The sequence below is a fragment of the Balaenoptera physalus genome (genome assembly GCF_965194825.1).
Source record: "Balaenoptera physalus genome assembly, chromosome: 6".
Lineage (NCBI taxonomy): Eukaryota > Metazoa > Chordata > Mammalia > Artiodactyla > Balaenopteridae > Balaenoptera > Balaenoptera physalus.
In genome coordinates, this window is record NC_138885.1 from 83608839 (window position 1) to 83629957 (window position 21119).

Sequence of the window (21119 nt, forward strand, 5' to 3'; positions counted from 1 at the left end):
AAAAAAGTAACAGCAACTTTGTAAAGGTTAAACAGGCATGTTCAGGGCCCTGAGTGAAATTTAGTCTTCTACCAACTGGATGGCACTGCAGAAGACAAAGGTGTATCTGTGTGAATAAACTGAACACACAGTTCAATACATTCATGTTTGCAGGGCTATTTAAGGTATTATAAGGTCTGGTACAAAATAATAAAAATGCAGATGGAACTATCAAATTCATCAAGCTGCTACAATAAATTCAGATGCTCTCCAGAGCTGGCAAGGTGATGTCAAGAAAGTTAAACTTGGAGAATGAGACTTGGATTTTTAAATGAGATTGGGGAAAAAAGAAAGCAGAGTTAATAGGGGAAATCAAGAATAAAAAATCAACATTACGGCTACATTTGGAGGAGAGTTTAATAATCAATTCTTTCTGCTTTTTTTAAAGTTTTCTGCCAAGAAACTGACATTGTTATGTACTTTTTATTTTTTGGTTTATTTAGTCTTCTTTAACACAGCCATTGTTAGTTCAACAATCTAATATTTGGGGTACATTATTGCAAAATAAGGACACAGCTGTATCAGTTATGCCATCAATACATTTGTTAATCCTATCCGTTTTATAAGGCAAAGCATAGTTTGTTAATACTGTTTTAGATTAGCTGTATTTGTAAGGTTACTTATAATGAGTGGTACATACTAAAGGTAGGGAATTTGCTCTCTGGTACAACTGTCTTTAAACCGTAATAGTTTTCTCAAAACATTACCATTCTGTAATTAAAAATAAAGCAATATTTTAGTATAATGTTAGGCAGTAGTAAAAATTACCCTGTCTGAGTAAATGTGCACATATACATAAACACTAGCATGCTTTAAGAAGTTGAGAAACATATTAATATTCTGTGAAATTAATATATAAATAAAATATGACCTGGAATGAAATTACCATTATGTACAAAAAAGGAAAACTCGACTCTTTCCCTTCCCAAACCTGTTGATTCTAACGTGTTACAAACCTACATTACATCATTTGAAGTGTAAGGATTATTTCAGATTTGGAAAACATTAAAGAATAGTACGATCCAACTTCCTACAAAAGGCAGTATGTATTAATTAATTTTGAAGATTTATGTTCATTCCAATGTTAAAGAGACATCCTTTTGAACTTCCTTAGAGAAATATTTGTAATGTCTTTTATTAAGAAAAAAATGCAGCTTTAACACAGTAAAATGTTTTTTTAGATTATTTGAAAATATTAGAAAATAAAAATATTGTGAAGATATAACATATTATTCTAGGATAAATGAATTTCTTCAGCATTGTTATATGAGTAAATACTTGAACTAATATCGTAAATATTTTACTTTTGAGCACATGCTTTTTTCTCTTTGTCTTCATTCTCTTTGCCATTCTTTGTTTCCTGTTTCTTTTATTTTCCAACTTCTCCTTAGTTTTCTTTTTCTAATAGTCCCAACTTTTCTACATATCTTACTTCGTTAGCTGAACATTATAGTCTTTCAATTTCTCCTTCATTTTCAATAAACAATGTTTTCTACTAAGTAAATAGCCAACTTTCTCTTCTACCTTTTAAGAAAAGTGTTTTCTTCTTGAAATATAAAGTAGTTATCTCTTTAGCTTAAATACATATGTATATTATATATCACACACTTAAAGAATATAGATTCACAGAATTCTGTGGAAATTCAATATATTAGTGGTACGCTTATTCAGCAAGCTTATGGAATGACAAAAAATGAATCACATTTCATGATTAGAATCTTACGTAGCCTCTGATGTTTCTGACTTAGCCAAATTGATCAGTGTTTTTTGACTGCTCCATTTCTTCTTCTGGGCAGTCTTGGAGAACTACAGAAATGGAACCTAAGAGTAAATTAGAAGTGTAGACCTTGACAGGTTGCCTTCATAGTAAATCTCGGGCACGTGTGTGCGCCTACTGTGTAGTAAATGATGACTACCTGGACGGTAACACGGTGTGAGTGGGGAGTGCTGGAGATGTACAGGAGTTTGTTTCTAGGCTCTGGTTACCCACTAAACTGAAAGCACAGGCTGGGCACAGAGTGCTGTGCCTTTAGGCGGTCTGGTCCACCTGGAGCACAGCTGGCTGCACCGGCTCCTCATCTGACCGCTCTGCCTCGTGGGAGGTTAGCACGTAGCCTCCATCATAGCACACCTGCTGTGCCTGTTCCAAGGCCACCGACTCTTCTTCTTCATCTTCCACAATGGTCAAGTCGATGTTGCTGTCCATGGCCGAGTCACTCCCTCTTGAGGCCACCCTCCCAGCATCCCCCTCCGTGCTCTTCCCTTCCACCAGTACACTGGTGAGGGATGCTTCGGAAAGACCCTCCGCGAATGAGCTCTCCTCGTGGTCATTTGGCACCTCACTGCTAGGCATGTCTTCTGACTTGGTCTCATTTTCTGCAGGGCTTTCTCCCTCTCGGACTTTCTTTCGACCGAAAGTGAGGGGAGAGACCTTGAAGGGGGAGCTTTTCCCTGAGGATGTTTTCTGGTGATTGGAAGTGAGAGATTTCTTAATCTTCTCTCTCCTCTCTGCAGATACGATCTTTGTCCCCAGCTTGTTCATCTTTTTCTCGATGTTCTGGCGAGAAAATGCTTTCTTGAGGCTATCCACTTTCCGGAGACTGGATCTTTTTATTTTCTCTGCCCGGCTTTCTTCCATCTTTTCCTCTGCACTGTCTTCCAGGGCCTCCTCGTCATGGGGCAATTCATCATCGGACGAGAGGTCCACTGTGTGCAGAGTTTCCTCCAGGGACTTGTTTTCATCAGCGTGCTCCTCTTCCTTCCCTTCCGCTAGGCTGGAAGCTGGCTCTTTCACAAACACACTGGCAGGGATCTCATTTTCTTCCTGAAAAGATGGACAATGTAAATTTCATGTTAATAACACATTTCACAAATAGTCCTGAACTGCTGTAATTTCTGGGTATGTGTTTTTGGCATGACAGAAACCAAAGGTCTGTGGCTTTAGTTTTCTAGAATATGAAAAGTTAATTCTAAACTGATCAAGTCATTCCGCTTAGGCTGGATAAGGCCAACAGCTCCCTGTTGGGAATATTATGAGGGCATCTGGCAAGGGCTCTATCAGTGACAGGCAGGGAGGGAAGTGGGCTGTGGGTCAGACAAGACAAGGAAGCTGCCTAGATAAAGGAGCTAAAGTAAGTTACTGTGAACCCAGAGGGCCTCTCTCTCATACCCTCAGGCTCTATTTCTGCCAAAATCCCACTGCAAAAGAGCCTGGAGGTCAAGTTAGAAGATAAAAGCTGAGGACTTCCCAGTTCTCTCCCCTGACCCATCTTTTCCTTAAGTGCCAGGCACCAGGTAAAGCCTCTATCAGGTTCCCTCCCCAAGCAGAAGTCAAAAGTAAAGGCATGGTCAACCTTGGTATCTGTTTAAAAATGCACACTAATTTTTCTAATGACCTAATTTTGGAGTAAGAGAAGCAAGGGCCAGCCTTACTGGGGACCCACTCACGAAGCCTTGTGTTTAGAATGTCCTTTGTGGGTATTATAAGGAGAGATGGTATACTACGGCCATTTCTGGAGTAGTAAGGGGGAATCATGCTGCCAGGCGTAGCTTATCAAGCCTCTCTGTTAAATAGGGCTTCCTTGGGCAGGAGTACTTCAGCCTCCACCTAGGGTGAAGAGTGAAGAGGGAAACTCAGGAATCTGTGCCCCCTCCCCTTATTCCTAGCAAACCTCTTTCTCCAGCTTCTGGGTGTACAAAGATCTGCCTCTCCCTCTGCCTCAGGGAGCAGAGCCTGAAAACTTGCCTCCAGAGAGTGCAAGGGGGATGGTTCTCCAGCGTAGCGAAGCAGGGAGATTTGAACTCAGACAGACTTGGGTCACACAGCACAGGAATCCCTTTGATTTTTATATTTTTCTTGAAATACAGGAAAATGAGAGCCAGCTAGCAAAGTGCCTTCACATTTTCATTGGAAGAAATGGCACAGTGGAAAGAACGTGTGACAGGAGGCCTGAGTCTCAGTTCTTTCTGTACTGCTCAATGGCTCTGAGGCCTTCAGCAAATAACTTAATCTCCTTGGGTCTCAGTGTCTTCCAAATGTGAACAAGAGGATTTGACCCAGATTAGCAGCTTTCAAACTGCACTCCCAAGGGTATTAGGAGTTCTGCAACAATGCCAAGGTGGGCCAGGCTCCAGAGCCCACTGCCAGCCGGGCTTCAAGCAGAGCCTCAATGTTACCTGATTATATTGTGGACTGCCCAGTAAACTTTCAGCTTGAAAAATAACTGGATTTAGTGAATTTAAGAGTCTGTGTGTTAAAAAAATAATAATAAATTAAATAAATAAATAAAAGCTCAAAAACAAAACAAAACAAAAAGTCTATTTGGGAGCTAAACTTCATGCAAAGTTTATGTTAATGGTAAGAACTTCCCTTCTTGTTTTGCAATTTTGATTGACTGAAAAGTCAATAAAATTGGGGTAGTGATCAAAAATATGTTCTAAGGGTATACCTGTATACTTTCAACTTCTCACTACAAAGACTAAGTGAACAATGTTTTAATATAGAGAAACTTAAAAATCCCTCTCCTTATTAATCACCAAATAGTATAATTACAATATTCTCTGAAAAGATACAGCCCCATGTCCCCCCCTTAGACACACATACTCATAACAGAGTATGAGTTCCATAAATTGGTTAGAAACAAAGTCTTGGGTAGAGTAAAAAGCAGCATGTCTGGTTAAATAGAATCCTTGGTAGAGTTAAGAAATCCCAAATTCTGTTTCCCAAAGCTTACTCCCATTTTGACTATCACAGAATGTCAGAAACACAGTATAAAAGATAAAGTAAAAACTTGAAATTTGCACGGGATTCCCACGAATAACTTATGACATGGACCTTTACAGAGAGCAACTCTGCCACGCTTCACGTCTTGACTTGCCTCTTTTTCTTTGGCGTGTATTCCCTGTGAGGGTGGGAACTTTTGTCTCTTGTTCACTGTTAAGCCCCCGTGACTAGAGTAGTTCCCGACAGCTCAGCAGTTATTTGTTGAATGAGTGCATGTTGAGTGAGGAGGCTTTCTAAGACAGCCCTGAGGGTGGCTAGAGTGGAGACTGCCCCTTTGTTGGGCACTGCAAAAGAATGGACTTAGCTCTGTGTCTAGAAGGACATTTGCTGACTGCTGCTGCCACTGGGAAAAGAGGAGAACCAGGCCTAAGGGGCTCAGCAGTTTCCATTTTTAAGGAAGGATTTTATTCTCAGTGGATGAGCATTACTAAAAGAGGGGCAGACTGCAGAAATAGCTAGGGCTCTGATGCTTAGTCCAGAAGCAAAATTACTTCTGGGGTTTGACAAGAGGGTTGGGAAGGTTTGACAGGAGTTGCTTGCAGGAAAGGAAGAAACCAAGAGCTCAGTAAAACGTTATCAAAAGTCCTCAGTAAAGAAGGCAGAAAGTCAGGTGGAAAACTAAAAATAAGCCTTCGTTACTAGAGGAGAGGTACATTTTGTGTAGTATAATCTCAGGTTAATCAAAGGTTTACCTTTGATTACTGTTGATTACCCTGATAACTTCCCTTTCTTCAACCTCAACAAAAGATGTCCATATTAACTGTACTTCTAAAAGAATTAAACCAATAATATTGCATTTTTAATGCAGTATAAATTTTATTGTTAAAAAAGCACAGTTACTGTTGAGTCTTAGACTCTTGTCTCTCTCACCATGTGTCCTTTGAGGACAGGTTTGGGAAAAGTGCATTATCAGGTGAATCAGAAGTGATCTGTTGGTAGATCACACTGCATACATGAGGGCAGTCGAGAGATGGTGGGAAACCCAATTGAACTCTTTCAGACAATGTCGGGGAAATTTATATAAGAACTCTTTGATGCCAACTATGAAAATAAACCCAGCAGGAACAGACATAATCCAGAATGAGTTGGATGTGTCTTAATACAACTGGAAACAAGTGAGATATGCCTTCTTGGCCAACTGCTATGCTTCTGCTGTCATTTTTATTACTCAAGCAGTATTTTGGGTTATGTCTACTGGACAGTGTTTATTTTGTGACTTCTTATAGTTCTACTCTGAAGGTAAGCAAGCCCTTTCTTTTCACACAGAAATTTGTGAATGTCCAAGTACATGTGGGACTTAAATTTCCATAATGTTTGTTTAGAAGCAGAAAAATGCTGACACTCTTCAAAATCTCTATTCTTTAGTAAAGTGTATACATGGCATTTGACTATAAAGGAACGATTATAGTGGTGGAAATTCAACTTGAACTTCAGACAGTGGCTCCTCTGTAACTGCACTGGCCCCCAGGTGTCCAGTCTTACCTGGTCATGTGTCCTCCTTCAGTCCAATTACACATACCTTATGGAAACACTTGATATTTCACCTGCCTATAGGTGAGGTGATACTTCTGCCTTCAGCCTCCTGTTGTAATGTTTTTGATCTGCTTTCTCTTACAGATTCTAAGATTGATGGCTCTTTCAAGAGGGAGGATCAAATATACATCCTCAGTTCTGTCACCGCTTAACTATGCTAGTTACCCATATATCCACTTGGGGTTTGTAACTCCTTAACATGGCATTAAGAATCCCTTGTGAGTTGCATTGCTTCCTTGGATAGTTCTACCCAGGAGAGGCCCCCAGCTGCAGCTGACTATTTGCCCTATAGAGTTATTTTTTTATTTAAAAAAATTTTTTTAACATCTTTATTGGGGTATAATTGCTTTACAATGGTGTGTTAGTTTCTGCTTTATAACAAAGTGAATCAACTATACATATACATATATCCCCATATCTCCTCCCTCTTGGATCTCCCTCCCACCCTCCCTATCCCACCCCTCTAGGTAGTCACAAATCACCGAGCTGATCTCCCTGTGCTAGGCAGCTGCTTCCCACTAGCTAGCTATTTTACATTTGGTAGTGTATATATGTCCCTGCCACTTTCTCCAGATTTATTTTCAAAAAGGTACGTAGCCCCACTGATGCAGCTGCTCCTGGTTCTGACCTTTCACAAGGACCCTTAGGGGTTTTTAAAAGGAAGGGAGAATTAATCAGTACACTTCTAACATGATATGCTTGCACCATAAAAGAGAAAAGGAATGGAAAGAACTCTTGAGAAAGTGGCATTTTTCCTTGCACTTTCGCTTGTTTGCTGTTTATATTGATTCTTGTGAACTAACAGTCTCAGTCTTACGTGCAGTTATCAACACGGAGAAACTGGCCAACATGCTGGGTACTTCTTGGGTTGGTGCTCATGGAAGCAAATCTTTGCATATATATAGATACACACACTTTAAAAGAGAAGGAGACTCTATGACTAGCATTAGAAAAGGAAGCTACAGTAAGTCATTTAAAAGCTTGAACAGGCAGTTTGCTCTCCTGTCACTAACTTATCATCCCCATTGTTAGAAGAAAATAACAAAGGCTGTTACATTCCCACAGGGATGTGGTGGCATCCTAGAGGGATATGAAGACCATAAATCTGTGTCCATGGAATGTTTTATCCAATAATCTCTAAATACTAGTTATTAAAATGGAACTGTGCTCACCTGACATTCTGATTTATAGGTCTCTTTTACACATTGATGGTTTTCTCCAATTTGTGTTTCTGAGGTATAGATTGCCAAGTGGATAAAGCCATTGATTAGAAATGTACCCCTAAGGCAGCTGTTGGTGGAATCAGCAAGTCATAAGAATAAAATGCATTAGTTATAATCCCTGAGCAGTCTTTCACATTCTCGAGGATTTAAAAGTTTCATTATTTTTCAGTGTTATCAAGGGTTCAGTTCTTTTTTAAGATCACACTGGTTAGGTGTTCTTTGTTGCACACACAAAAAAAACACAAAACAAAACAAAAAACAAACCACACTGAATTATTTAAAAGCTATTGTAGAAAACCCAGTAAACATGAACTTTGCCATAGTGGGATTATAGTGTTTGTTTTCACTCATTTCATAATTCAACTCTATAATTTCTGTTATTAATAAAATGAAACCTTGCTAGTCACTTTGTTTCTCAGGGCCTCTGCTCCTTTGATATAAAATGAGGTTAAACTAAATGATTGTTGAGGTGCCTTCCAGCTCTAAAATACTTGATTCTGTGATATTAACCTAAATCCCATGAAAACTAGTCTTAACAGATTGCAAAAGTGATCTCACAGTGTACAAATGCCAAACATGCTTTGTTTCATGCAAGAATCAAAACTATAGGACCTGAGTTGCATTGGAGAACCCTTTTCATTTGTTCAATTCAAACAGATATGGATTACAAAACAACAGAAGGGGCAACATTTACTTGGAAGGGCTGCATCTGAGATAGAGTATTGTTTTTTAATATGTGAGAGAAGTAATGATTCTTTTGAAGAAATACCGACAATAATCAGTTATTCATTTAAAGTGCCTGAGGCAGTGCTGACATTCAATAAGTGTAAATAATAACAGTAAGAACTAGTATTTTGTTTATCTCATAAACTAAAGGGCACTGGATAAGTAGCACATCAAAACCAGTATCCCATTATGGGAATATTAATCAATGTGATACAAACATCACGAGCTGTCATATAAAGGTGACTTTGGTTATCTCTATGCCCATTTCTTCTAAGTCTGTACTAATTTAGCAATTTTCAGAGCAGTGGCTTTGGATAAATACAGTCTTTAAAAAAATTAATTAAAAAATAATCTGAAGATGTTATACTTATAGCACCTTTCTAAAATTCTGTTCTCATCAAAGGAACCCAAATGATGAATATCTGAACACATTTATAGGGTTGATTCTCCATGAATGTAGCCACAGCAAACATCTAACTTCTACTCTTTTCACCCAATTTCACAATTTTATGTGGATGAAAGTGTAAACTGTCCATGAGTACTCTCATTTTGTTCCCTGGATTTGAAATCATTCCCAAACTGCTTTGTCAAGTAATCATTACTAGAACTTTAAGAGGCCTTAAGTGGGTATCACACCCTCAGTGCCAGTTACCTGTGAAATTCTAGTCTCTTCAATCAACAGAGAAAACTTCATCTTAACTGTAAATTCACTGATTTTTGTACAAATTTTATTTTTAGTAAAAGATACATATGCACTTACAGGCAAAGAATTAGTCTTATTAGTCTTTAGCATTTTCTTTTTGATCAGCAACCTCTCTGAGTCTTATTTCATTTATACTGGCTCCTTTTACAGTATTTTGAATTCAAACATTGATCTTAAGCCATTATTTAAAAAAAATATAAAAAGGGAAGCTGCTAAGTTTAACGAGGATTTTACAATTTATTTTATTGCTCAAAAGGAGATGAATTTTCTCCAGTTTTAGATTCTACTGGTTATAATTTGAAGTAATTGCTAAGACATGAGAGGCTTAACAGCTACAACAATGTTGTAAGTTCAGCACAGACTTAAATAAATAAATGACATATTTTAAACAGGACAAATTAAGGACAAATTTCAGAATTAAAAAAATGCTAATGTGTATCTAGTGTTACTAGCATCTAGTAGATCAACCAACCAACCAACCAACCAAAAAGCACCTGCAGATTTTGGAGAACACAACAGGACTTTACAAACTGGAAACATAATCTTCTAAACACTATAGGACTGAATATGATCCAGTCAGGTGACAGATTTTCTTTCTTCACTCTCCTATTTTTACATTAATTCTTTTTGTCTTAAACTAGAAAACCAGTGGATTTAGTAAGGGAAAGTCTAGCATAGGGGTCAAGTGGACTGAAAGTGACAAACAACTTAGAGACCTGAAGTGGCACCTGGTACATTATCTGCCCTCCTCACTCTGCAGGTCTAGAAAACATCTACCCTGTGCCCCACTGTGAAGACTGTGCTGCTACTAGAAGGGTCTATTTAGAGTATGCCCTTTGGGCAGAGTCCTGTGCTTTTAAAGGACTTTTCTTTCCTTTGCTCTGGTGGTGATGTAATATTGATTTCAACTTGGTAGTTGTCATACAATGTATGGCAGGGAGTGGGAGTGTGTGTGTGTGTGTGTGTGTGTGTGTGTGTGTGTTTAGCTTTTAATAAATCCCAACTAAAAAAGCAAAAGCATAGCTGTTTGAAGATCCTGGGTAGGGTGAGATCAGTTTTTACTAAAAAGCCATATTTCTAACCAAGCACAAGTATAGCCACCTCTCCATGCAAATGCATTGCAGATCCACCCAGGAAGAGCTTCAATTCTTTGAGCTTAAACCATGACAGTCGCTAACCATTTAAAATATGTTATTCCATTTATTCCTCACCCTATGAGAGAGATATGAGGGAAGAAGCATTAATGTTTAAGAGCGTACACTTTGGAGTCAATTAAATATGAGTTGAAATCACAGCTTCACCACTGCCTACTAAATAGTTTCAGACAAGATATAAGTATCTCTGAATCTCAGCATCCTCAGCTGTAAATTGGTGCAGTTGAGATAAACTACAGAAAGATACTTAGCAGAGTATGCAGGGCTTATTAGAGCTCAAAATACTTTTGCTCTTTCAAATATTAATAAGATGTACAGATGAGGAAACAAAAGCTTGGAAAAGCTACACAATGTGCACAAGATCACATCTGGCAAGTGGTGAAACTAGGATTTGAACCAGTGTCTGTATGACAAAATTTATCTTTTCTCAACCCCTATACTGGACCACTCTCTAACACAAATTATTATATCCATTGGCATAATGGATATAATAATTATAACGGATATAATAATTTACTACCCTAGAAACCCCTACTTTAAGAAGGATCAAGAGAAAGAGCAACTTTTCCACTGAGGGACTTCATTTGTATTTGTTTTTTCAGAATAGTCATCTTGCAATGCCTTGAGAGTTGATATTTCTGATATCCTTTAGGCTAATAAAAGATCTTACATTACATGACTTAAGAAAGGTCCAGTTCCTTGCCCCTCTAATTCTTTGTCTCCTAAACTGCTCTTTCAAAAAAGTCCTTGGGGCTGCTTGCTAAGAGGCCCTGAATGGAGCCTGAACACATTGCTTTGGATTCTCTTAGCTTCGACCTTGGTCTTGAGCCCCTGTTTCACCTTGTCCTCACTATATGGCGAATTCCTACCGTTTCTGGCTGTAATTTCACACCTGTCAATCCAATGTGACAAAACAGGAGACCATGGCAGGGCTTCAGCAGCAGCCCGTGTCTTTAAGTTCCCAACAGTTGTTTTTTTAAATGTCAGATTTACAGTTCTCTTGAAATTTTTAGTCACGTATCTTCTCCATCCCTCTCCCCAACACCTACAGAACATCCATGGCAAAACAAAACAAAAACTGATCCCAACATACTGTGATTTTCCTCTACTACATAAATAATTTTTTGTTTTTCCTCCTTAACTGAGGGACAGGACAAGAGAGAATCTCTCTGATTCATACTGGAAGGAGGGAAATTTCCTTTGATGACTCAGATTTAAACAGGTCTGTATATGTTTGGTTTTGTTTGGAGATCAGTGTTTAATTTAGAAATGCCTTGAGAGTTGAGATTTATAATATCTTTTAGGCTAATAAAGTTAGGATCTTATATGGCTTAAGAAAGGCGCAGTTACCATGGCTCTTTTTAGTTCATCTGGTTCATGAAAAGCTATTCCATTTGCATTAAAAGCTAAAAAATTTCCGGTCTGCAACAGACTGCAAGGTATAGAAGGATATCAGCTGCCTGAAGCTTTACAACATCAAGTGCAATGTGGGGGGACAAAAAAGCAGCGAGATGAGTCTTTCCTTTTTTGGAGGAAGGAGGCTTAGGTTCTAAATTGGCAGAGCAGATTCATTTAGAAAAAGAAGGCTTCCTCGGTTTAAGTTCCAATTTCTAAATCTCTTTGGGGAGATGAAGGCTCTTCTTGTGTGCCTTTCACAATCAAACATTTGGTTATAGCCTCTCCCCTCCGTGGCTCTGAAATCCTCTCCTATTCACGTGGTCACAATGCGACAGCCCTGGGGCAGGGATGGCAATTGCTTCCTGGGCTCTGTGCTGGCTGGGCTCCACTGGGCGGAAGGGCTTCCAGCATTAGGCAGGGCTGCTCTTGGATTCACAAACGCCCACCACGTGGCGGAACAACAGTCCCAGGCAATCTCCCTGTCCCCAAAGAGCCTCTTGCTACATTAATTGCATCATTGATGCATTACAAAAATTAAGTGGCCTTTTCATTCCAAGGCAACCATTTGAAGGAGAAAATATCCTAGGCTAGCCTTTGTAACTGTAACTGATAACACTGCTTTTGTTTTACTTTACAGTTGTGGTCTCTCTGAGCAACGAGAAGCATATCTAGTGTGTTTGTAGAGTAATGCTCTATAGTTTCAGTGCATTATTTGCTAGAAAAAAGCTCAACAAGATTGCTTTAGCCAAACGAGTCTCAAAAGTAGAAGGCTAGTTCATCTCTAATGGAATCAATCTTCAAGACTTGGTTAGTCCCCCAAACATTGGTGAGCTTTGGACAAAGCGAGGCTTTAAAAAGTTATGAATTTGACTTGATTAAAAAACAAAACAGAAAACTCACATGATCACCTCATTTCCACAAAGAGTTAATGAACAGCCACTGCATTAATTTGCCCTGTCCAGCTAACAGCTGCAGTCTGAGCCCCAGGTTCACAATGCAAAGAGACAAGTGAATTTGACTAGTGTGCCTGCACCTGCTCACCTTCCCAACCTGTATGGAGGTGCTCCTGACAAATGACCCCGACCTGCTAACTCCTGAGGCACCTGCCTTGGGTTTAGGCTGCAGTGACCTGGGGACTTACCAACCCTGTGTAGATTTCACAGGTGCCTGCTGAAGGCAGCGGGGACAGTGCCTCGTGTGCGTGTGCGTGTGTGTGTGTGTGTGTGATCCCTGACAGGCAGGACAGATGTACAGATGGCTGTGAGAGCCAGGCGACTGAGATCATGGCTGCGGAGGAGTCCCCGCTGGGTGGGCGGAGAGTAGGGGCACTGACCTGGAAGATGAGCACCTTGAAATGGTTGCGCCTGAGGAGCTGGGCGTGGTTGGTCTCGAGCCGCTTCACTTGCGCGCACTGCCTCTCTAAGCGCTCCTTGACGGCGCGCGTGTGGGCGCTGACCTTGCGGGACTTCTCCAGCAGCTTGCTCACCGTGTTGCTGGTGGAGGCCTGGTACTTGGAGAGCTTGGTGAGGTCGTTCTGGATGCCCTTCACGGAGCCCTCCAGGCTCATCTGCCGCTGCTCCATCTTGTGCTGGTTCTCCTGCACGGCGTCCAGCATGTTCACCAGCTTGTCCAGGAGCGTGAGCACCGTGACGGCGTTCACCTGCGCGTTGTCCCGGATGGCCTCCTCCGTGCTCCCCGGGTTCAGGCTGGGGCTCGGCGTGGAGGAGGGCGCCGGGCTGGAGCTGCCCGGCTTCTCCTGCCGTATGTCAGGACCCGGGTGCTGGAACTTTTCGGCTTGCGCAGCGTCCTCCCCCATAGTTGGGCAGGTGGGAACTTTCTTCTGGCTGCGGCGAGAAGGACGGTGGAGAGGGGTGCAGAGCGTGGCCCTCTGGTTTGAGCTCAGAGCACCGCTCTCTAGTACTGGCAGAGGTTCAGACAGGCAACAACTGGCTACACTGATCAGGGGAGCTGCATTCCAGCTGCTCTTAAAAGACCTACTCCACCCAGTGGGAGGCGAAGGATACAGAACGGAGAACCACTCAGGGTTTAGAGGCATGCACACACTTCCTAACGGCGTACTCCTCGGCACAGGTCACTTTCCTGCAGTTCAGCTTTTCTTTCCTGTGCCTCTTCCCTTTTAAAAATAAGTTCAATGTCATATTTCACTCATGACTTCATCTAGAGGCGGAGAAAAACACGCTAATTTGGCCCAGCTCCACAGTCTCCAATTGGCTAAAGCTAGTAAACTTTTCTCTGGCTGCTATGCTGCGTATGCTACAGAGTGCCTGCTGCTTTTTTTTTTTTTTCCTGGATACAAGTTGTTGTAACGGAAAGTATTGTTTGCCTTTGCCCTAGAACAGACTGATGGGCTGCAGGACGCCTGGTGTCCTAATGGAAGGGGCCAAGTTTAAAGGGTACTTGCAGTCAAGCTTGTAGTGTTACTTTTTAATTTCCAAAGGGATAGAAGTAACATAATGACAAGGAAAACAGTCCAGTTCTTACTCTTGCAATTGGTGATGCAAGATAAGATGAAAGAGATTGAAATTCAGGGATGTTAAGACATGCGAGGCTGTTACAGTTATCATGTAGTAGATGGACATTTTCTGAATGACCACTTTAAAAAAAGAGTTTCTTTTGAGAAGTAAAATTGACATAGGAAAAGCCAAAAAAAAAAAAAAGTATGGTTTCTTTAAGAACTTACCATGCTGATTTGTTTTAACTAATTTTGAATCAGGGCTGAGAGATTTTCTCAAATGCCCACCTCTGCAAGGCATTTATTGACACGTGCCCAGAAGTGTGACTCTCAGGCAGGTTGAGCTGGAGTTTCTGAAGTGCTTCTAATGTTTGACATTTCCAAATTCCTGCTCAGTGAAGTGGCACACCTGTTCTAAAATGTGGCCCTCCTCAGCTGAGCCCTTGGGACTTGGGGCTTATTTCCTAAAACGACTTTACCTGCTTGAATTGGTTTTAAACGTATCCAGCCTTTGAAAGTGCTTTCAGCAGGAAGTTTGTAACAGGCCTTCAATGTACAATTTTAAGAACAAATACCAGCTCATTTTGGGTCAGGGTTGATAATGGAAAAAGTGCCATTCTTCAATGGCAAATGTACATGTGAGCCAATCAATCAAGAGGTCATTCATTGTCACATTTATTGAATTTGTGAGTCCCCACTATCTGTTTGGTTCTATATTTGATGAACTATCTAGAGCATACTAATAAAGTGTGATCTAAGACCCTGCCCTCAGTGCATATGCCTGCTAGTTAGGGAGATGAATCAAAGATTTTACAGAGGCCCCCAATTTTCCTTAGATAATTGGTACCCCCCAAACCCACTTAAAGTGAATCTTTTCAAAATAGGGAGAAAAAAAGCAAAAATATTTGGTTGAGACAATATCTTTTAAAAATGTAAGAATTATTAAAATTGATTTACCTTACATTTAACAAAATTTAGTTGGTCGGTGATGTGTTAAACATTAGAACAAAGGATGAATCAAGTGTTAATTCTGAGAAGCATAATTTTCTAACAAAATTATATGGTATCATGACACAATATCCATTTTACATTTGACTTCTGTGGGCAAATCATAAAGAGGGTCATTATTACAAAAATATTTGAGGGCTTCATCAGTTTTCCAAGAGCCTCTCTTAAATTTTGACATTCTAATCATTCCCTTTTGAGGCACTTATTGTGCCATCATCTGTGTGGATATTTTCTTCTTCAAATGTTAAGTATTCCAGCTGCAGATTCTCATTTCCCAGAAGAGTTGCCCACGATTCAAGGGCTTCTCTAACATTACCTTCATCAACTTCATGATTTCTTAACATATTTTGAAAGATTTGCAATTTCACACTATAATCACTTTGCCCTGATTTTGCATTGATTTGCACTGATTTTGCATTGCATTGTTGGGTATTGTATAATCAGTTAGATGAATAGAGACATTAAAGACACGGGATGAGGTGGGAAAAGGAGAGAGGCTAGTTGTTAAACAGGAAGAAAGGTTTGCATGTGGCTTATTTATTTTTTAAAATTAATTTTGAATAGCACAAGTAACTTAACAGTTGTCTATTGCTGTGTAACAAACCAGTCTGGAATTCAGTGGCTGAAAACAACAGTCATGAATTTTATCTACTCATGATTCTGGGATTGGCTAGGTAGGGCTTAGGTGGAATGGGTCATCTCTGCTAGGAATGTTCATATAGGAATCTGAGATGGTCTCAGTCACATGTCTGGCTCCTTAGCTGGGATGACTAGAATCCTGGGATTTCTCTGTCCTCCATCTTTAAGCCTCCAGTGACTCTCACTCTGATCTCTCTAGTAGGGGAGTCACACTTCTTTACTTGGTGCCTCAGGGTTCCCAAGCAGTGGAAGCAAAAGCTGCAGGATCTCTTAAGGTTAGGCTCTGGAACTCTGTCCCCTTGTCACTTTCATCACATTCTGTTGGGCTAAGCAGGTCAGTCGGTTTCAAAGGGACAAGAAATAGACTTCACCTCTTTAGGGGAGGAGCAGCAAAGTCCCATGATAAAGGGTGAGCAGCATGGCAGAGATTGCTGTAGCCATCTTTGGAGAAAATCTACCTCAGCATGAATATATTTTTCTTTCAAAAGACTATTACAGATAAAGCTGAAGACCCTATCAATCACCATTTTCATTCCATTCCCTTTCACCTTTTGTCAGAAGTAATCATTTTTATGGATTTGGACTATATCTTTGGAAATTATATTTATAAGCGATCAATTCATTAGTGAATAATTTCATGTTGTGTTGTAATTTGTTTTGTTGTACAACCTTATGGAATCCATGAGGAGCTGTATAATGGTAACCTGTCCTGTACAAGATGGCATGTAACTAAGGAATAGAGTGTGACATAAATTCTAAGGGCATTGAGAATTTATACAAGAGGAAAGCAAAGGTAATAAAAGAAAGCACTGTTGATGAGTTAGAATTTGAGGAAACCCTGAGCAGCTACACTCACCATCTAGCTGACCTTAAGTCCTATTTCTGTCTGAAAAAGATTAGTGAAATTCAGCAATCAACTCTTACAAGAAATTTTTGGAAAATTATATCTACTTATTACATACTATGATGTTCCTTGGAAATTAGGTAATGGAGTTTAGACTTGATACAGTGGCAGATAGGAGGCTCCTAGAGATTTTTGAACATGTGAAAGTTTGTGTTTAAGAAGGATTAGTACAGCAATAAAAGGTAGCAAGGGTCACTTGATTGGTAATGTTTGTTGAATGGGAAATAAGTGCTGGGCATTGGGGCTGCAAAGCTGAGTGACATATATTTGTAGCCCTTTAACAGCTCCCACTTTACTGGGAGAACTAGGCAGGTAGACAAATACTGGGTATAGATATACAGGTGTGGTGCTGAAGTGGGGTAACATGAGGGCTTTAGTCATGGCAGGGGATGGTTAGGGGTCTGAATTCTCTAACTGACCACCAGCTGCCTACTGTTACCTCAGGTCTCTAAGTCATATAAGCACAGAAGTCACTCCAAGAAAATGCTTTATTACTGGCTAGGGCATCCATCCCAATCTCCATGTGGTTTCCCATTCTGGATCATTAGTAAGCCCCAGGTCTTGGTTAACCCTTCAGTATAATTTCTAAACCAGAGGCAGAGGCAGCTCAGTGGCCGCCTTGGTTCGCCTTTTCCATTTAAACCCATAATCCTGGGAATCCTGATATTCTTGTTCTTCCTACTGTGGCAGGGATAGGAGACCTGGAATGATGAGCCCACAGAAAAGAAAGTTTTTTTCCTCAATGGCTAAGGAAGCAGAGAAGACTAAGCTGGCCACTCCATGTATCTTTTCCTTTGAACCCTATATTGGTATTCAAAAGTCTTTCAAATGTTGGGTTCCTTCTTGAGTACGAGGTCATATGAGTATATAAACCACCTGAAAGAAAGAGGAACAACATAACACAGTTTTTTTTTCTTTTTAAATAGAGAAAACAAAAGGAAGGTGTCTTCCAGGAAGAAGAGAAATCTTTCCACCTTTTTACTCTTAATGAAATATCTTTCCACCACCTACCATATAAATGTGAGGTCTCCTTTATGTCCCTAACTTCTGGCTGTTGAGAGGCAACTCTCCATGGATCTTTCATATTTCTGAATGTCTTTTGAGCGGATACACTGACAATCTTTTGTTCTGGACTGTCTTTTCAAAAATGTTTGTATAGTGAACAACTTTGGAAAATAGAGATAGTAGCAGAGGATATAGAGAGAGAGCAGATGGTAGGGTTATTTGATGTCCAGTATGATAAAGATGATGTTTTCCTCTGGGGCAAAGGTTAGGCAGCTTGTTTGCCACCTCTTGTAAAAGCTTGAGGTTTCCTAAACTTGGGGTTCCTCACATGTGATGCAAATCCATGACATGTGCAGGATCCACCTATACCCACCTCTGTGTCACCCCCATGTGACTTGGAGGGGAGGCAAAGGGAACTGATGTGAACATGAAGCTTATGTTCCTGCTGTGTCATGAGCAATAAAGTTTTTGTCTCTAAGCCAGGAGTCTCTGACCTTCTGCCATGAAAACTGTAGCAGGTTTAACTTGTTTGTCTGCAAGTAGGGTAAAATGTCTGACCATTCGCAGTTCTTGACACTGGTCAGTTTTTCAGTTAACGATAAGTTGTATGAATGAAGTTAAGAGAATGAGGCTGAGAATATGGAAATTTGTTTAAAGGCACTGGAACCAGAGGGCTGGCTAACTCAGGAACCTAGAATGGCATTTGCATCTGCATTTTTTGTGGACTGAGTATTGCCTGGAGAGATGTGTCAGGAGATGATTTCTAGTGGTAATCTTGTCTTGGCACAGTAGGGATTTCTGATACCAGGGCATGCTCACAGCTCAGTGCCTTTGCATCAGGAGAGAGTGGCCCCTACACGCTAGGAAGGTCTCCAGTAGGTATAATGGAATCTTGGTGGCTACAGGTTTTATTTTAGAGGCTGGGGAAGATTCCTATCAAAAGAAGCAGAGCTTCTGTGTACATATTCTTGCTTGGTGGTTTTGGTTTTAGTGAGTGGCGTGGATATTTGCTACCCAGATTTATTTATCAAGCTTCTAAGAATGCATTAATTCATATATCCATTGAATAAATATTTATTGATCACCAATCATTTGCAAGGAATTGTACTCATTTCTGAATGCATATTATTGCATAAAATACATTTGTCCTTATTCTTACAGAATTTAACTTCCTTAAATTAAGGAAGGGAGATATAGAGTCTGTGTTTTATATTGAGGTTATGTTCCAAGAAAATGCAATATGGTAGATTAAAATTACTTGCTACTCTTCCCACTGAGAGGTGGAGTCTAATTCCCATTTCCTTATATAGTATCTGGAATAGCCTTAGTGGCTTGCTTGGCCAAATAGAGTGTGCCAGAAGTAACATTCTGGTACTTCTGAAGCTAGGACATGTGAAGGTTTGTAATTTTTGTGTCCCAAGGGTTTCTTGGGACACTAGCTTCATGTAAAAAAAAAAATCTGACTATACTGAGCCTTCCATGCTGTGAGGGAGCCCAAGCTAGCTACATGGAGAGGATATGAGAAGAAAAAAATGCCTGGCTGGCCCCAGTTGTCTCAGCTATCTTTAGCCACTTGAGTACTTCCTTTCCCCTTCCCTGCCCAGATGATGCCACAGTCATTGCAGAGCAGAGATGAGCTATGCCCTGTCCAAATTTCTAACCCACAAAATTGTATGCCTAATAATTTTTGTTTTATGTCATTAAGTTTTGCAGTGGTTATGCAATAATAGATAACTGTACACATGTAGTTTGCAATGAAAATGTAGTTCATTAAGAATTATTATTAACAGTGTAAGTTTGTTCACAAAACTCCTGTATCAAATATTTTTATATGTCCTACTGTTCCCAGAACTTAACTCCTGAAATAATACTGTACAGCAAAATAAAAGATTTTGTGTAATTATTCTTACCTTAAGAAAGACTTAACTCTGAGCTTCATACCAAAGGTGGTGGGATAAAAGCATATTACTGATAAAAGGAATTAGGCAGAAAGGAAGGAGCTGAAGGATCATTTGACCATATCCCCTTCACTCTATACTGCATCCTGAAGTGGGTACAGATGAAAGTGAGGGTGCAGTTTGGAGAAGGCCTGAAGATCATGCCTTTTCCTTATCCTTTTGCTGAGACAACGGAGAGGAAATGAGTGTTCACTTTCACTAGAAAGATTAATGGTGAAAAAGCACATGATCACATGACCCTAATCTCTCCCAACCAAGCCGCCATATAACCCATCAATGATGTCAGTGTGAAATAGAGCAACATATAAGGAAATCCTATATAAATGAGTGATGGAGCATAAATAATGTATAGCGTTGATGTAAGAGGTAGACTGTACTTCACTTCCCATATGCTATCACTTAGGAAATAACACATTTTTGGAAAGTCTAGAGGGGCTTACATTCTTAAGGCCTCCTCTGCCTCTTGGACTCCCATTTCCCTGCATGACATTTCCATGCTTCTCCATTCCTGCCCCGTTGTGAACTCCAACCCCTGCTTTAAGCGTGTCAGAATCCACTCACACAAAGCACTCACAAGTGTAGTGAGTGTTAATGAAACTTCACGGTCATAGTCAGGAAGATTTCTGACATCTTACTGGTTCCTGTCTTCCCAGTTTCATGTTTTCTGTTTTCTCCTTACTTCCACTTCCTATTTCATGAAGGGAAATTTTACTCAAATACTGGCTTTGGGTTTTATCCTCTATCTCAAGGAGATATGTTATTATCATGAAAGACAGTTTTCTACTTTCCTAAGAAGAATTCTGGTGCCAGTTAAGATAACTAAACCAAGGGGGGAAAGTGGCAGGGTGATGGTGGTCGTGGTGGGATGAATTGGGGGATTGGGATTGATATGTATACACTAATATGTATAAAATAGATAACTAATAAGAACCTGCTGTATAAAAATAAATAAATAAAATAAAATCCAAAAATTCAAAAAAAAAAAGATAACTAAACTCTTTCCCATCTTGTTTTATTGTCAAGATCAAAGGCAGGGAGACAAGTTAGAATATTGTTTATTCATCATTCATTCCTTCATTCCACAAATATTACTGAGCAACAAGTAGGTGCTGGGAATATAGCAGTGATCACGAGACAAAGTCCCTGTTCCTATGGAGCTTATGCTCTGAGGGGTGGTGGTGGAGACAGATGATAAAAAGTAAAATGTAATGTCAGACAGTGATAAGTACTATGAATAAAAATAAAGCAGAATAAGGGGCCGGAGAGTGACATGGGTGCTGTGTTAGATAGGGTGGTCAAGGAAGTCCTCCTTGAAACAGGGCCATTTAAGCAGAGAGATGTTGCAGGAATCCAGGTGAGAGGACAGGGCCTTCTTCTGTCATAACATAGTGTTTTTAACACAGTGATGGAGTTTTAGGAGGGCACATGTCCACCCAGCTAAAACTACACTTCCCAGCCTCTCTTTGAGCAAGGTGTGGACGTGTTACTAAGTTCTGTTCAGTGGATGTAAGCAGAAGTGGTCAGGGTCACTTCCACAGCCTGCCCTTCAAAGGATTAGGTGTGTGCTCCACAG

At 40.2% G+C, this 21119-nt stretch overlaps 1 protein-coding gene across 1 annotated transcript; it reads right to left on the reverse strand.

Moving 5' to 3' along the window:
• Nucleotides 1-447: 447 nt before the first annotated feature.
• On the reverse strand, nt 448-13708 carry CAVIN2 (caveolae associated protein 2). The gene is made up of 2 exons (XM_082465537.1): nt 12893-13708; nt 448-2863 (listed from the first exon to the last, which is right to left on the reverse strand). Exons 1-2 carry the CDS (start codon nt 13613-13615, stop codon nt 2069-2071), a joined length of 1518 nt encoding a protein of 505 aa, XP_082321663.1. The 5' UTR covers nt 13616-13708; the 3' UTR covers nt 448-2068.
• Between the last annotated feature and the right edge of the window lie 7411 nt (nt 13709-21119).

Bases quoted from the DNA above. Each gene is read 5' to 3' on its own strand.
- CAVIN2 (XM_082465537.1), bottom strand. From the start codon at position 13,615: ATGCCTCTAAACCCTGAGTGGTTCTCCGTTCTGTATCCTTCGCCTCCC. The intron at 2,864-12,892 runs GTCAGTGCCCCT...CCATCTTTTCAG, and splicing joins TCAAGGTGCTCATCTTCCAG to GAAGAAAATGAGATCCCTGC.